We start from the raw sequence: 18,614 nt of genomic DNA, 5'->3' as shown, positions 1-18,614 counted from the left end.
CGTTCATGCTCTGTCTCTTTCTGTCTCAAAAATAAATAAACGTTAAAAATAAATAAATAAATAAATAAAATCTTAGGTGTAGCAATAGTTGACTTTAAGAAAAGAAATATTTTGGGGGAAAAAAGACCTGCTTTAGTCAACCTTTAATTTTCATTTTATTCTCTGATTAAATCAGGTTTTCCTTTATAGAATCCATTTTTTAAAGGTGTACAACATGATGTTTTGATATATTTGTAAAATAATTTCCATAATCAAGCTAATTAACATATCCATCACTTTGATAGTTACCATCTTTTTGTGTGTAGTTGAGATCTACTCTCAACAAATTTCAAGAATATAATATATTATTATTAGCTAGTTGCCATGCTATATATTAGGCTTCCAGAACTTACTAAACTTATAACTGCAAATTTGTATGCTTTAATCAATATCCCCCCTCTTCCTCCATCCCTGAGCCTCTGGTAGCCACCATTCTATTCTCAGTTACTATAGATTAGACTTTTTGTCTCTAAAGATGGAATCCATTTGTTAAAAGAATATTTCCAACTAGTTGCACTGGATGTCTATACAGACCCATAGCAGTTTGCCATTTCATTCAGTTTGCTGTAGATTACAATATTTATAATACTTATTGTGGTACCTGCCACAACATGGATCCACGATGGATCATTTCATGTCATGCTTTCAGCTTCCTATGGACTAGATACTATCATTACCACATACAGACAAAGAAGCTGGAGCTGACAGCAGTATTTCACTTGCTCAGTTTCACTTCAAGTGACACGAGGTGATAGACCTGAGAATAGAATTTAGGTCCGATGGCTGTTTGGACCCATTCTGTTGCTGACCACTGGGCTGCCACTCTCATACACCAAATATGGCACACCTGTCAAAGCATGTTCACCATGGGGAGAGTCAACATTTACGCAGGTATTTGTCACAGCCCAAACACCACTATTTGTTAATCCAGCAGGCTGCTTCATCTGGTAAGGCATATGCTATCTCAAAAGCTCATAGAAGGCTATAATGTCTTATCAATTTAAGAAATTAATTATCTTCACTTATAAAAATTCTGGGAAGTTTAGGATTATTATTATCTGTGTTTTTGTTTGCACAGCAATTTAAAATTTTCAAATCACTTTCACAATACTTCAGCCATTCCATTCTCACAGTAAATCAGGACAGTTAATCTTATCTACCAGTTGCCCAGTGCAGAAATGGAGGTTCAGTGAGGTGATCAACTTGTCATTCGCTGGGCCGTGACATGAAGTAGCCAAAGTCAAACCCAAGTCATGTACTCTTGGTCTAAGGGAACTGACACCCACATGGGTTCCTCTGTCCTGGTCCTGTCTAGTTTGTGGTCATGGGGTAAAATTGTTCTTGTAAGCCTTTCCTTCCATGGGCTCCTAGTCTGGTGCTGTCATCCGGGTGTTTCTTAATTACACTGTGTTTACAGTTTTTCAGATTAGCTGCACTGCGTTTTGCATGTGACCTGATATTGTGAGGTCTACCTGGCTATGTGAACAATAGCATGTCAAGGCCACCAGTTAACCTACAAGACTACCTTCTGCTGCCTCCCAGGGGCAGCAGAGCTGGCAGTGAAGGATCTTCACTGGTGTCATCCCACACTGGGGTTTGACAGTTGGCAGCCTGGAGAATTATCTAATATTGAACTTAATTGGTTATTCTTTCTTTTCCTTGCATATATTTTCTTGCTCCCTGCCTCTTTGCTTCCAAGCCTGGACATTAATTTTCAGACCTGGGCATTTGGGCATGTCCTCTTTTAAGGCCAGTGCATACTTGCTCTTTTCTTTCCTCTGATGAATAGGGCTAGTGAGAAGCTATTTTTGGAAAGTATTAAGCTCATGGAGGCTGTGATATCATCATTAGTCAGGTTTTGGACTCTATTGAATAACGTGCATTTTGATTTTAATAGGGCCCTTGACATCATTTCCAAGATGAAAACTGATGTGCTTATTCATATCATTTTTGATGTGGGAGTAAAACATTAAGTCAGTGTGAATTTTTCCTTAACACAGTGTTCTACTAACTAAAGCTACCCAGTGCTGGGTGTTGATTTTATGTTGTCACACTTTTGAAGTTTCCCTCTGAACTTCAGTTTCCTCAGTTCTGTACCCTGTGAAATGGGTATAATATTACTCCTAGGGCTACGAGGTTCTGAAATTCAAAGGATACATGAATGTAAAGGTCTAGGACAGTCCTTGGCATTGAGTTGACACACAGTAAGTGTTGGTATTGCTCTTGTTAACATTAAGCATTTTTGAGTCAACAAGTAAGTCCTACACATTTACAAGATGCATTCTTCTAACTGAACGAGCTCCATTGATTTGATATAAGCATGCTGTGTATGTAACTGTAAAGGACTGGCGCTGGCACTGGAACGTTGTTGTTTTTGCTGTTTCCCCGATTACTGTATTTTAACAAATGAGCTAGTAGAAATGAAAGTCCTTTGAAAAGCAGAAATGCAGTAGAACAAACTGAGGGTTGATGGAGGGTAGGAGAGAGGGGAAAGTGAGTGATGGGCATTGAGGAGGGCACTTGTTGGAATGAGCACAGGGTGTTGTATGGAAACCAATTTGACAATAAATTATATTAAAATAAAATACAAAAAAATTGATAAGAAAATTAAAAAGTTAAAAAATAACAGTGCTGTTATTAAAACACATGCCTTATGCAAATTATGGATTTTATTGTACAAAAACAAGGAATAAAATTAAAATAATGGAATACAAAAAAAAAGAAAAGTAGAAATTACTATACTTATAAAGAAACATTAATATGACTCCATGCCAACACTGGCCTTGGTGCCAGATTTTTTAAATTTTTTATTTTGTTTTTTTATGAGAGAAAGAGCATCTCATACATGTATGTGAGCATGTGTGAGTGGGGGAGGGGCAGAGAGGGAAAGGGAGAGAGAGATGGGGCCGGGGTGGGGGGGCGGTGGGGGAAGGAATCCTAAGCAGGCTCCATGCTCAGTGCAAAGAGCCTGACATGGGGCTCAATCCCATGACTCTGGGATAATGACCTGAGATGAGATCAAGAGTCAAGACACTCAACTGACTGAGCCACCCAGGTGCCCCTTGATGTACATTTTTATTGAATCTCCACAGCAAGCAACTCTCAATTTGAAAATTTCAAAGGAAACTGAGACTGGGAAAAGTTAAGAAATTCTCCAAGGACCATAAAGCCATCAAGTCACATTGGGGCATCTCCAAAAGGGCTTTCAATAAATAAAGATAAGGAAAGGCCAAAAAATATAGGTTCAGTTAAATTGCCTTATTTTGTGTTTAAAGGGATATGGTGTGGGAAGAACATGTTGTTTGTGTTTAGGTTATTAAAATTGATAGGTCTGCTCATAAATGTAAGCAAACCTCTTTGGGGAAAAAAAAGTTGGGACAAATATTGGGAACATACAGCTCATCGTTTTGAACAAGTACATTTGCTCATATTACACTTGTTCATTTGTATGCTGACAAAGTTTCATTGTGTGGCAAAGGTAAAGGAGTCAGGAAGGACTGACAGGGACCTGGGACCCCAGTGTGCTGGCACACTCCTGCCTCCATAAATAGTGCATGATGGCAGTGATACCTCCTTGCATGGTATAATTCATTGTTTCAATAATTAATGTTGCCAGTGAATGTTTCTAAGAGTTCCAAAGGTAAATAATTTACTGTAATTACCAAGGAGGAGTGATATTACTTATTTGTTAGAACTTAAAAAAAAATGGATCCTTTGTGAAAAGTGACCTCAAGGCCCCAAATGTAGGATTGATACTGTGCTAAAACATTAAAGTGAGTATCACCACCAACTTTATACTAATATTTGCCCTATTCTGAAGATTAGTTGGTTGGAGTCTCCAGAAGTCAGTAAAATTGGTGAATAAGGCTGGACTAACACTAATACATAATCTTTGGTTAATCCATGTAGAATTTAGGAACTTTCTGAAGTGATGTGTTGCTTCTGAAGTGTTAGGACCTTGCTATTGTTGACTCTAATTCTTTCCCAATTTGATTTCAGCGTTTTAAAAAAAAATCTTTGTAATTCACTGTAAGTTTTTAAATTTATGTTTTATTATTGAAGTTATACAAACAAATAAAAAGCCATGTCATTTTATAAGATGTACTCATTAGGAAAAAAGAAAAGAATTCACATATATACCTTCAGCCTCCAATTTCTCCTCTCCAGACACAACTGCTTAGCATACCTTTTGATAGCTCTTATCATGTGCTTTCGTGTGTCTAAAATGTATATGTGGCTTCTTGTTGGCTTTCACCCATTTCAGGAATTATTTATTCACTTCCCAAAATGGAAGATGAAGTTACTTTTTAAATACCTCTTCTCTCCCACCATGCACACTTTCCATCCCCTTACTTTCCCCCAAACAGTTGTATTTTACTTTGGTTATGCCAGCATTTAGTGCTTCCATTATGCCTATGTAAATGCTTTCCACAGATGTGAAATGTATTGATTGAATTTGCTTTTTGGCACAATATTTTGCTTTCCCTGGAGTTTTTTGCATTTGCTTGGTGTTCTCTCTACATATCACTGGTCCAGTCCACCAGTTCCTCCCAGTTATGCCAATCTCCTCTCAATATGATCACATTCATTAGGTGTTCTATAAATTTCATCTCTCCGTGAGCTTTCTTACTTGTCAAGTTCCTTGTAGTTCCACTGCATAGATGTCCTCCTGGGTCTTCCTTCACTGTCACCATGAAAATTCTCTATGTTCTTATATTAGAGCCTATATCTTTCCCCTTCTTGGTTGAATCCTTCACTTTGATGGAATACATCTTCCAATAGTTTCCTTACAGAGTTAATGAGAAATATATTTGGGGGGGGGGTATATTTCTGAAGATATCTTAATTCTATTTCCGTACCTTTTTTTTTGCCTGGTTTTAGAATTCTGGGTTGAATATCATTTCCTTTCAGGACGCTGAAGGAACTGCTCCATTGCCTTTAACTTCAGTTTTTCCTATTAAAAGACTGGTGGAAGTCTGCCATGTGTGATCACTTTTCGTCTCTAAATTTGTAGGCTCTTTCTTTGTCTCCAGATTCTAAAATTTCATGATGATGTGCTATAGTCGGTTTATATTCATAATGCTGGTCATTCAAGTCGATTGTTTTACTTTGGGAACTCAGGTCTTCTGCTTTGGGGAAGTTTCTTGAATTATTTCTTTGATTTCTTCTCTATTTCACTGTTTTTTTCTTTCTAAAACTTTTCTCTCTCTCTCTCTCTTTTTTTTTTTTTTTTTTTTTTTTTGGAGAAAAGAAATGGGTTTGGAATTCCTGAAATAATCCTCTGCTTTCTTGTATGCTCTCCTATTTTCTACATTTGAAAATCTCCCCCTAACTTCTAGATATTTTTTTCAACTTTAATGCTATCTTATTTGTTACTTTCTATGAGTTATTTTTTCTCTGAGTTTTTTGTTTGTTTGTTTTTAGTGTTTTATTGCTTTATAAGTATAAAAAGATCTCCTCTCTCTGGATATTAATGAAAAATTTTAAGTTTTCTTCTCACTGAAATGCCTCAGTTTCTTCTGATTTGCTTTTGTTCTGTTTGTTTATTTGTTTATCTTATTCCTCATATTATACACTTCACAACTGTCTAGTGACTCTTGGCTGTTTGCTCACTACTAAGCTCATGGGAAGCTCTCTGCATGGGAGCAGAAAGGCTTTTCATCCATGATCTACTGAAGTAATAAGCCAGAGACATTGCACTAGGAAATCCCAATTCCCACTGATTCCTAAGTCACTGGGAAATCCCAGAAAAGATTCCCATTTTCTGCCTGAGGCTCTGTCCCTATCTGTCTTGGAGACCAGTAAAGGAAGGCTGTTCTCTCCTCAAATACAGCTTCTGCCTTTTTCTCTTCTGAGAGTCCAATTGCACATGTTAAAACCTTTCACTGGGTTCCACATGTCTCGTACTATTTTCTGTGTTTTCCATTCTGTTTTTAAATCCTTTCTTTTGTACATTTTTCCATCTACACTTCCAATTATCTGACCCTGTTTTCTATTGTGCCTAGTCAAGAACTGGCATTGTATTTAGACGTGATCAAATGCCCATTTGATTCTTTCTTATGTAATTCCAGTGCCTTGTTAACTTATCCACCTTTTCATTTCTTTCCTCTGTTTTTTCCTTCATTTTTTTCAACATACTAATTAAAGCTGTTGTAAAGTTCTTATTTGCTTACTTCAAAATGTAGGATGACCTGGGAGTCTGTTTATGGTATCTGTTTTATTTTGTTTTTGTTCATGTGCTCTGGCCATGCTGGACATGATATATAAAAAGTTGTAGACAGGACACACCCGATGATGATGTAATTCTCCATAAAGTGTGCACCCTCCCTCTGCTAGACAAATAGGGTGGTAGCTAATCATTTCAATCCAGTCGAGTTTTTGCTGAAATGAGGCAAAATTGTTCGCCTCCCTGGTAAACTTGGACTACCTCTGCTTTGTCCCTGGCCCTTCAGGGTCCTTAAGTGAAAATTTTGTGTGATCCTCTCCCCTGAGAAGTCCCAAACTTCTAAATCTTTTTTTCATGAAACTGCCAAGAAGCAACACTGTGCCTTTTAGTGATTTTCTGGTTAGGTTTCTAGCTTCCTGTTCTGCACAGTCCCAGAATTCAGCAAATGTTCCGCACAGAAATCTGTGGCACGCTTAAGGCCACCCAGATCTCCACCAAAACTCCCTTGGTTTTTCTAGGCCCCAGTAGTGGCCCCTGCAGGTACAAAGTCCAAATTCTATCTGCACTGATAATTGACGAATGCATCCAAGTTAAACATGGCAACAAAAAGCCCACAGGGGTCTTCGAGCCCTTCCCCTCTCCGGAGGGCAGCTCCCCTTGTTCTCTGTGCCATTTGTCCATGGCGTTCAGAGCCCATCTGCATACTTACCAGGTGTGCTTGCAGCAGCAGTAGGCTTCCACTAGCTACTCTGCCCCACTTGGAAACAAAAGTCAGCAAGGTGGGTTTTTTTTTTTTGAGACATGCGAAATAATTTTATAATTGTAAGATGAACTTGGAGATGTGTTCAAGTAGCTGAAATCATGGTTAGCGTTACTTCTGTGATATTTCTTTTGCCATGTCAGTTACTGAAGATGCTGTCCTAGAAGACTGAAATAAAACAGGGCACCTGGGTGGCTCAGTCAGTTAAGCATCCAACTCTTGATTTCAGCTCAGGTCATGATCTCTTGGTTCATGAGATTGAGCCCTGCATTGGGCTCTGCGCTGACAGCCTGAAGCTTGCTTGGAATTCTTTCTCTCCCTCTCTCTCTGCTCCTTCCCCCTGCAGGCACCCACTGTCTCTCTTTCTCTCAAAATAAATAAATAAACATGAAAAAAATGTGTTTCTTTTAAACTCATGCAGTGGTATGTATAGAAAAAAAGACTCAGAGGCACCTGGGTGGCTCAGTCAGTTAAGCGTCTGACCTCTTCTCAGGTAATGATCTCGCAGTTTGTGGGTTGGAGCCCCACATCGGGCTCTGTGCTAACACTCAGAGCCTGGAGCCTGTTTCAGATTCTGTGTCTCCCTCTCTACCCCTCCCCCACTCGAGCTCGCTCTCGCGCTCTCTCTCTCTCTCAAAAATGAAGATTAAACATTTTTTTTAAAAAGGTTAAAATAAAACAACTTATCAATAAACTTTGTTTTCTATTCTTGAAACTTCAATGTAGACCTATAGAGGAGTGAGTACAAATTTATTTTGACTATCTGAACTTACAGAGACATACAGGTATATTTTGTAGGTACAGAGAAACCAGTGTCTTATGTGAGTTATTGATGCCTTATATCATTTTATTTTGCAGCATCTAACATTTACAAGAGAATTTGATTCAGATTCTCTTAGACATTATAGCTGGGCTGCAGATACCTTGGACAATGTCAATCTTGTCTCAAGTCCTGTTCATTCTGGGTAAGTAATCTAAAAGTCACTTTCCTTTATCCCATTAAATAAACATTACATTTGTTATTTGTATTTATAAATTCATATTGACAAGCTTTATATGTATGAAATACTGTTCTTCTAAAAGACTTCATTAGTGAGTATATGTCATATATATTTGTAAATCATTTGTAATGTTCTTTTCTGAGCAAATTGCTATACCTGTTTTTTGTTGAGAAAAAAACACTGTTGGAAAGGAAAATAATTAAAGTATTGGTAAATCTAGTCATTTCCCTTAATTTTACTTTATTCAGATAAAGTTTTATTTCTGAGTGTCTGATTTTCCTTTCTAATGGAAAATTATATATGGAGGTATTTCTGTTCATCCCTTGCTGACTGCTCTTGTGCTTTGCTTCACATGATGAAACACCTGAAATCTTCAGACCAGTTTGGTACCTCCTGCACTCCTGAAATAAAATTATGATTAAGTCTTATTAAATTACAATTAGAAGAAAAGAAATTAATTTTTAAAAGAAAAGAAGTGAATGTACCAATGTGTGTACCCCAGAAATGCTGTGGTAAAAACCACATTGAACAGGCTCCTTACCGCTGCCCCACTGGTAGCAGAATTAGAGGTGGGCGGTTTACAAGGTAGCCTGCTCTAACTACTGAATTGATAATCAGTGCATATTTACATATGGGATTCTTCACCTGTCAGTAATTAAAACTTGGGATAGTTGATGCCACACAAATGGAATAGAAATCATTGAGATGATGAAAATTTCAAGGTATTTTCACCTCTAAATTTGGCATTTAGGCCATAAATTAGTTGTGATCCAGGACAAGGACAGAGTAATTTGGAATTAAATTAGTTAACAGTAATTAACATTTCTGAAATGCTATATGTGTTATATGAATTATTTTCTGCTGCTTTTAATTAAAATAAATTGTAATAGCTTTACCTTTTTATGTGCCTGGCATCGTGTTAAATGTTTTACATGTATTATCTTACCTAATATTTTTTTGAACCTTAAAATGACACTGTGAGATAAGTTTTACCACTATCCCCATTTTGCAGATGAAAAGTCAGACTTAGAGGAATGCTGCAGGTTAAAGTATCCTACAGAATTGTGGCTTATAGCACAAATAATTGCAGTATCATTCAAATGGAAGTAATTGACGTGAAAGTACTTTGTAAACTATAAACTACACATACATATTCTTTGACTAACATTACATCTCTTTAACTCAATTACAAAATACTTTAATTATGGACTAATAATTTTTAATTGCTTAAAATAGTTACATCATTGATGTTAGATGTTTATGGGTCTCAACTTAGAAAACCAAAAAACAGTCAGTTGGGAAGGAAACTGACATACTTAGGACACATTCAGTGAGCCACATGTTGAAGAGGTTCTTTGTATCAAGCTTGGTGAATGCCCACCATGTTACAAAGACCTAGAGCCAGCGTTTTCTCTACATAGGAAAGAAGTGTGTCATTTAGGAAACTTTCGTGCTTTGCTTTGTGCTTTGCTTCAAATGATAGTTGGAACTTCAAATGAGAAATTGAGGGAACATAGAATAATAAAATCAGAGGTGAACTTTCCTGTACATTGGAGATGATGAAATATTTGACTATGCAAATCCTCTCTCCTTCCTCTTGAATTTATTGAAGGCAATAGACATGTCCAGGAAAGCAAAAGTAATGGCAGCTGGCGTGGGCTTATTTGAAAAGGAAAATATAGACTTGGTATACACTTGGAAATGGTTCACTATTGCTGTCAGGTCTTAGGGAATAGCTTCTATAGCCACTGAAGGCGAATGTTTTTCCAGGTTGTCCCACAAATGCCAAATGCCTTGGTTTCATTTTCTGACAGTTTTTATTTTTCCTTTGCTTATCATTGACATTTTCTGTTGCTTGCTTCTAATTATCTTCCATTAATTTCTCCCATTTGCTTTCTAAATTATTTTGCAGCTATTCTTCTCCACTTCCTCAGTATGATTCAAGGTGATAACTGTGTCCTTTATGTGAACCATCCTTTTTTGTATTTTTAATTTATGTGACGTTTTCCCACAGTTAGATGTGTCAGTGTCTGTAGTGTATCAGCTTTTGTCATCCTGCTGTTCTTACAACTAGAAACATTCATGTGTTAGTTTTAGGATTATTTGTAGAATTACTGCTTTAGTTTAAGTATTAATAAGATACAAAAGATATGATTAAACATCACCTTTTGATTTGTTTCTATGAGTTGTATTGCATGAAATTTTATTTTGCATAGAATATGTAAAGAATGAGTTTGGAAAACAATTCATGATGTTATTGAATAACAGGACCTTTACCCTGCTTAATATTTATTCTCTCCTTTCCTCAGTCTATTGGCTCTATAAAGTTGAAAACCTTAGAACAATAAATTACTGCTAATGAGTACCAACTAGGCACTGGGTGCTACGCAGAATCCAGAGAAAGAGCTTCTTCTAATTTGTCGTTAAAATCTTCTAAGACATGTTTTGTCTTGTTTTTTTCCATTTGTGTCTGATATTCTTTGTAGTTTGGATATTTTTATATTGACACTGATGACCTTCTTAAACTACCCTCATATTGCTCACCTACAAGTGTTTTATATATATCTTTTTCATATAGATATATTTTTAGTGTTAGTAACCGCATCTGACCTAGGCGGTTCCAAAGCACCTCTAACAAAATAGTTTTTGTTCAATGGGTCATTCAGTAAACATGTATTATGTGCTTACTGTATTTAGGAACTGTGCTCAGCCCTGCAGGTCAAGCAGCAAACAAGGCAGGTCTGAACCAAATTACTATCTATATTATTGAGATCAGCTCTTTGTTGCCAAGGCAAACACTGCCCTCCAAGTGTAAACACTCTGTGTTTATATGTGCTAATACAACCACATTTTCAAACCCAGAGTTGACCTCGAATCATTTTTAATTCATTCTGTTGCTAGTATTCCCAATCACAAGTTGATTTTCACTACTGAATGCTGGGAAAGATAAGATTTTGTCTTAGGCTTCTTTATAAATTTGCCCTATTATCTTCATTACTGAGTAAAGATAGTTATTAAATATGTGTGTGTCCAAGACAAGACAATGTAGGCTCCCCAGAGCAGTTTCAAGTGAGCCTTGTCATTTAGCACCCGAGGCAATTCATATGGACACTTGCACAAGTAGATAAGTGTCTTTGTCTTTGACGTGAAAGGTGTGTATTGTGTTTTGTTTTAGAGGGGTTAGTCTCTTCCCCTCTTACTTTGAACATTACAGGGGTTCCAACCTCTCAAAGTAGATCTAATGTTACACACACACACACAAAAAACATAACCCAGAGGAAAATGGCTAAATCCAAAATAAGCAGAAAGGTATGAAGTTGATTCTATCTCACTGATGACCAGAATTGGTCCTGGACATCTGATTGCCTGGGAAATGATCACCATGCTATTGCCTTTTTCCATGGGGATGGCAGGTCAGTTGCTTTGAGGAAGAGGTTACTCTTCCAAGATCAAGTCCCCAGTTAGCACCTCCATGCAAGGTCCTAAAATCTATTTGCAAGATGTTAGAACTCTGTTTAGATGAACTACATTTTAGTAGAAGATTTTTGATGGATGGGATTTTCCACCACCACCCTCAATACTATAGGTATTCAAACAATTTTCTCATTATCAACATTTATTGCTGTTGCAGGAATAAGCATATTTTCATATGTGGAAGTTGGAATGCACAGGGGCATAGTGTTCTCCTGTCTCACCTCCACTCTTCCATGAGTCGGATTCACTGGTTTATGTTACCAGAGTGCTTTATGACACCAAAGATTTGGGGACGACTCTTCATGAGCATGTGAAAGGAATCGAGAATTGCAATATGCTATTACCCAGATGAGATACTATAAGTTTCTCTATATTTTCATATCTACATGCAAACAAATATTTTTTTCTTCATTAGCTTTAATGTAAAGGGCAATGACAGAATTATAATATATAATTTAGAGACATCTTCTAAAAAGTCTAGGTTACTAGCTTTGTATGGCTGTGTAAATACTCAAGTATAGGTTATTTTCAACAGTTTTAAAGTCAAATTTATGCTGAAAGGATTAAATCCCTTTCCATCAAAATTGCCTTGGCAGAACTAGGTATCTGCTTTTGTTCTTATATTCTGCTTTGTGATAGTGCAAATTAGACTGGTATGATTAAATACGTACAGATTTATTTTAGGAGTTGTACATGTTAAGACATACCGTGGAGTTTCATCTGACTTGTCAGGGAGTGAGAGTCCATAGTGAGCATATGGCTAAAACCACTTATAGTGGTTAAAATGACCTTTGAATACAGCATAAGCCATCTGCAGAGGCCACATATGGCAGCCTGGGTTTGGGTTTTTAAATGCACAACAGTTTTTGTTACAGCTTTGAACCATTCACTGTTCCTCAATTGGAGCATCTGACAAAGTGGTTGGCTTCTACTAGGAGGCCACGTCCCACCAATAATAAGTTGTCATGTTTCCCTTTTTGCCCAATTCACAAGTTAAATGCATGTTTGGTGTGACTCCACTGTATTTACTTCCAGTTTATTTTTAAAGAGAGGAAATGATAGCCACATTGTCTGTCGTTTTAAACCTTAACATTTAATTTCAAAACCTGCTGTGAAGATGGTTTATATGTATCCTTGATTTGGCCTCTGGTCTTCTCCCTACAGGTTTCTGGTTAGCTTTATGGTGGATGCAAGAGGAGGCTCCATGAGAGGGAGCCGTCACCACGGGATGAGAATCATCATCCCCCCGCGCAAGTGTACGGCCCCCACCCGAATCACCTGCCGATTGGTAAAGAGACATAAACTGGCCAACCCACCCCCCATGGTGGAAGGAGAGGGATTAGCCAGTAGGCTGGTAGAAATGGGTCCTGCAGGGGCACAATTTTTAGGGTAAGTGATTTTGTCAATTTTTATCTTGGCCCTTGTATGTTATATTTGATTTTCTTTGCCCTTTTTAACTCAAGTAGTTAACTATTAAGACGGCATAGTCGGACCATTTTGATTGAGTACACCTCTCGTGTAGCGTCAGAGGTCACAAAGCTGTGTAATTCTGTGAAAAGCGAGTAGGCTGATACTTCCTTAACTCAGATTGCTGGTCAAAGCTTTTACTAACCAAGAAGCATGTTCTCTGCTCAGTGAGTGCACGGAACCCCAGCAGCCCCTGTAGAAGTCAAGGCACCATTCTTAAGAAAAAATACAGATGTTGGGTTTATATGAATAACTGGCTACTATGGGTACATGCCTTTTTAAGAGATAATTTTTAGGGACATAATCCATTGTGATAATGATATTTTACAAAAAGGAAAAATAAATTCTTTTCCTGAGGTGGCACTTGGGTGCAAATCAGGCAGGCTCTGTCGTGACGGACAGTTTGTTCACAATTTCCCCTTCTCGTTTCTCTTCCTGCTGCATGGATGTTATTCAGTAAACTGCATCTTCCTACCAATCCTCCCCCTGTAAATGAGGGTGAGAGTTTGGTTAGCCGAATCCTGCAGCTTGGGCCTCAAGGAACAAAATTTATTGGGTAGGATCTTTATAGACAAGATTCAGAATGTCTACAATTCTTTCTCCATTTTCAATTTTTTTCTGTCACACCCATGGTCTTATTCTTGTCTTAAGTTTCTTTTTATTTTTTCAGTTTTTAATGCTTTCAGTTGATGTGTGTCACTGAAAGAAACAAAAATCATAGTGGCTTGACTTAATGTAGCATCGCTACCTATCTTGTGCTTCTCCGGCATGTGGAATTTCCTGCAAGCATTCTGCTTCGTAACTTTGTGCTTTTGTAAACCTTTCTTTAATTTGAAATGTTTCAACTGAATATGGTAGTTTTTAAGACAGACTGACAATCTAATTTTAACCCAGTGTAAGAGAAAGTATTTGCAGGCTTTGAGTCAACATTTGCTGTAAATGATATATATGTGTGTGAATATATATATGTGTATGTATATATATATATATATATATATATATATATATATATATGTATGTGTCTAGAGTTACATTTTCTTCAAAGTACATACTTATGCATACTAAGTAATCTTCATGGTCTTTGAGAAAGAAAAGTCCTCAATAAGTAAACTGATTTTGATAAATTTTGGGGCTAGAAGATATTTAAAGCAAGCCAAATAGGCAGCAGATAGAATGTTCTACTACAGTTATTAAATCGTCTTGTTTTGTTTTGTTTTGTTGAAGCTGAAATGTGTTGGTATCTGTTGTTTGTTTGCTTGTCTGTCTGGTTGGGGGATTTGCCTTGGCAGTCTGCATGAAGAAACCTGTTATGAAAACTTATGCTTGGCTTTCACCTTGGTCAGAGGCCCTGGTTCATACCTTCTCTCCAGTGTTGTTCAATGTCCTACACAAAGCCACATTCCTCAAATATTTACAGAGACAGTATCTGATACATTAACCTGCAAAGATTGTATCTAGTTCTCAAAAAAAACAAAAGTCAAATCAGATGTGGTTAAAAACTATGGTAAATATCTTAACTCTTGAAATTATTAACACTCTTAGGAGTAGTTGATTTTGTTTTTATCTACCAAAAAATTAAGGCATTATTAAAAAATGTTGAAATCCTTAATTTGAATTAATTTTAATTATTTTGTCAAAAGTAAAATGATCATATTTATCATCCTATTTTAAGAGAATGCTTTTGTGATAAATGAAATGTTCATACATATTCATGTTATTGGATCATTACAACAACTAGCCCTTTTTATGCTCTTACCTATCTGAACCCGTATCTTCTGTTGTGACATGCACATAAACGTGTAGGGTAAGAGGTGAGGTTACATACAACCTCTGTAGGAGAATAATGATACTGTCTACTAAATGTCATAAAATAAAGCTGCACAATCCAACTACATAAACTGTGTGTGATTGTGGTCTGCTTACTTCCATTCATCCTTTTTAGCCATTTATCCTATTTTAAAATTTAACAAAATGATTCCTGTGCTTGATTGGCTGTCTTCAATTTGCAGCCATTCTTATACATTCTTCTGCAAAAGGACACTGTCAAAATTTAATATATCATTAGATTACAATTTCAAACCAGCAAGTGCTTTTTCAGAAAGTTTAAATATTTCTGTGCAGGTTATTATAGTGTTAGGAAATTAAGCTGCCCACGACCATCTCACAAATTAAACATCAGAGAAAACTGCCTTAACCATACAGGCATTAAAAGTCATGGAAAGTCACTGTTGGAGGGAATGAATTGTTATGTCGACTGTTTGCTTGCAAAGGGACAAACACCTGTGATCTTTCAAAATAGGAAATCTATAGAATTTCTTTTTCAAAGAAATGACTGTGTCCTTTTAAATCATTAGCTTTTTGTATAATATGATATACCTATTGTGTTTTTAAAAATGGACCAACTTCCTTATGGTCTGTTTTAATCTTTCAATTCCTTGATTCAAAATTCCTGTTTATATGTGCTGAGTATTTTCTCCCATATTAAATCAAATGCCTAACATATGATAGGCCCTTATGAATTGTTTGTGAATGAATGAATGATGGCATGTTATCAGGCTTCTGATATATTATTTATTAGCAAATGATTCTGCAGCTTTGAAATCATTCCCAACCTTAGTGGCACCTCTGATTTTCAAATGAATACTGTTAATGAAACTTTTTTTTTTAAGTATGATACTATAAACATATTTCATTTTGATACCAAAATAATGTTGATTTCTTTTCCAGCCCTGTCATAGTGGAAATCCCTCACTTTGGGTCCATGAGAGGAAAGGAGAGAGAACTCATTGTTCTTCGAAGTGAAAATGGTGAAACATGGAAGGAGCATCAGTTTGACAGTAAAAATGAAGATTTAACCGAATTACTCAATGGCATGGATGAAGGTAATGGTGACAAGTCCTGGTTTCTGTCAATGTCTGCAGTGTCTGCAGGTAGAAATCAAAGGCATGACTACACCAGAGTTAACTGCACCTGAACCTCACATGTCTGCATCCTGAGCTTGGGGTCCGGTTCCTCAGCGTTTAGTGCTCTTATCTGTGTCCAAGACATGAAGTTCCAGTCAATCCAACAGCCTTTTGTTTTCATAACACTAATGTACAAATACCACTTGATGATTCTTTCCATCTTCAATGAGATATATTAATCTTTCCAAAACCTGAGAAAGTTTTCTAAATGAAAAATGTGTCAGGAGGAGGGGAAATAATAGTGGAAGGTATGCAAAGCATGCAGGACATTTTAAAGAAAATATGTTCACATTTTACTTTCGGAGTTATTATTTCTGGATCCTTTCTTGTGTCTCCATCTTCTCCCCAATTATGTCAACATTCTTTGTGAATTTTTAACTTCTGTTGGGCAATAATAAGTTGCAAGACTAATTATTGGAGTCTGTGTCATATTCTGTGACCTAGTAGGGCACATAGCCGAGTGTGTCACTTCCCATACACACCTTCTTCAGCTCTCTGACCCTTAGAACAAAGCAGGTTTTCTTAGTAGACATTGGGAATGGACTTGTTTTGAGAGTAGGTACTTGATGCAGAGTTTTCCTTTAAAGAGGTGAAAAACAACTAGAGGCCAAATGCATCACAGAATGACTCTAATTTTTTTAAGTTTGTTTGTTTATTTATTTATTTAGAGCAAGCTAGCGGGAGAGAGGGGGAGAGAGAGAGAGAATCCCAAGAAAGCTCTGCACTGTCAGTGAAGAACCTGATGTGGGTCTCAAACTCATGAACTGTGAAATCATGACCTGAGCCAGTCAGACGCTAAACCGACTGAGCCTGACTAATCTTTATACTGACTCCCTAATCACTACAAATTCAGCAATTGTTTTAAAGAATAGCTTTATTGGAGATATAGTTCACCTGCCATAAAATTCGCTGTCCTAGCATTTAATTCACTGGCTTTTGGAATGCACCCAGCACAGTCTTCTGGTTTCAGAGTGACGACAAAGGCGCTAGAACGACTCGGGTGTTTGAGGGATGACCATGGTCAAGTTCTTTGGTCCCTGTGAGCCTCTTTGACTTCTGCAAAATGGAGATACCTTCCTTACTTCATAGGGCTGTTACTGGGAAAAAATAATCCTGTGAAGCACTTATGAAATACAGCCTTTGTCACATAGTAAGTCCTCAATAAATATCAGCTGTTGTCACTATTCATTCTATAGAAAAAAAATCGTCCTATCAAAGGTTCTGTAAAAGACACAGTTCATCACTGCCAACCAAGAATTTAAAGATGTTTTTACAGCAGGGTAGGAGGAAATTAGTAATTGTTGAGATTCTAGCATTTGTGAGAGAGTGATAAATTCCTTTCTGTATGAAAATTTAAAAAAAAGTATAGTACTATAAAGTAGGTAGTTTTAATCACACTTTTAAAAAATTTTTCTTTGAACATTCATTTACTGTTTATTATTTTTTTATTTTTGTAATGTGTATTTTTGAGAGAGAGACAGAGTCAGAGTGTGAGCGGGAGAGGGGCAGAGAGAGAGGGAGACACAAAATCTGAAGTAGGCTCCAGGCTCTGAGCTGTCAGCACAGAGCCCAACACAGGGCTCAAACCCATGAACCCTGAGATCATGATCTCAACTGAATTCAGACACTTAACCAACTGAGCCACCTACGTACCCCTTTAATCACCCTCTATAGATGAGGGAGCAGAAGTTCAGACAAGTCAAGTCACTTACCTAATATTAACCAAACTAAGTAGCAGCGCTGGGGTTAGAAATCTGGTTCTATCTTGTTTTCAAAGATTTAATCATATCCCACTTATTTTAGAAATGTGTACCCTGTGGAGAAGAAAATAAATGTAAACAGGAAAATTCCTACCAACCTCTAGATTTAAGGTTCAGGAGAATAATCATCTTAAATGAGCATATATTAAATGTTTACATATGATACTGATATTTATATCATATATCAGCTATAAATTCAAATAATCTCTGATAGGAACATGCAGTGGTAATTATGATTTCTAATTTTTATTACCTAGTCATTCTCTTCTAAGGAAATTGATAAGGAAACACAATTAAAAATTTTAAAAAGAATACATCTTAAGAGAATGAATTGAATTAGCATTTTGAAAATAGTAAAAGAATATAGATGATTCAGGATTCAAAAATGGAGAGAATAAGAAAAATGGGTTATCCAGAGAGGGTGGTTATTTTAAGGAAAATAAAGTATGTAAATATTTTCATGTATCTAGTATTTCTTAAATGCCAGTGTAGATTATTAGTTTGTAATGTGTAGCGTCTCCTACACAAGGAGTTTGTTTCTTTTCTTTCTCTCTTTGTTTTTTTTCTTTCTTTCTTTCTTTCTTTCTTTCTTTCTTTCTTTCTTTCTTTCTTTTTAGATACCTACCTTGATACTGTAACCTCTTGAAGGCAGGATACATGTCTTAATCACCTTTGAACCCCCAGTGTCAGGCACAATGCTGATTTAGGTTTTCCCCCCTTGCTGGTAAGGGGCAGAAGGAGGAACTTCTCAAAATATGTAGCTAGCTGGAGGAAAAGTTCTCATTGATCTATTTCTTCTACCCCAAATATCATTAATGTTAATCTACAGGAGAAGAAAATTAAAGGGGAGTATTTACTTTGAGGAAATTTCTGAGAAATTAACATTATTCTAGGAAGAATACTGAACATTCTAAAACAGTACTGCCTAGTAGGTGATGATTTATACGATGATGGAAATACTCTATACATGGGCTGTCCAAGAGT

The 18,614-nt window shown here is 36.7% G+C and overlaps 1 protein-coding gene across 19 annotated transcripts in view; it reads left to right on the top strand.

Annotated features, from left to right (window-relative positions):
* The window catches only part of ANK3 (ankyrin 3), a 697,552-nt gene that overhangs the window by 605,412 nt on the left and 73,526 nt on the right, over positions 1 to 18,614 (top strand). For 17 of the 19 annotated variants that reach the window (XM_043596402.1, XM_043596395.1, XM_043596398.1 and 14 more), the window contains 3 exons: positions 7,824 to 7,930; positions 12,605 to 12,829; positions 15,635 to 15,789. In XM_043596402.1, the coding sequence (XP_043452337.1) occupies positions 7,824 to 7,930; positions 12,605 to 12,829; positions 15,635 to 15,789 (487 nt within the window). Of the gene's footprint in view, positions 1 to 7,823; positions 7,931 to 9,878; positions 9,912 to 12,604; positions 12,830 to 15,634; positions 15,790 to 18,614 lie in introns of all 19 variants that reach the window. The other 2 variants (XM_043596407.1, XM_043596403.1) reach the window with 1 other exon arrangement.

The sequence above is a fragment of the Prionailurus bengalensis genome, chromosome D2, assembly GCF_016509475.1.
Source record: "Prionailurus bengalensis isolate Pbe53 chromosome D2, Fcat_Pben_1.1_paternal_pri, whole genome shotgun sequence".
Lineage (NCBI taxonomy): Eukaryota > Metazoa > Chordata > Mammalia > Carnivora > Felidae > Prionailurus > Prionailurus bengalensis.
The sequence above is the reverse complement of the archived record's forward strand: the minus strand, read 5'-3'. Positions and strand labels throughout refer to the sequence as shown.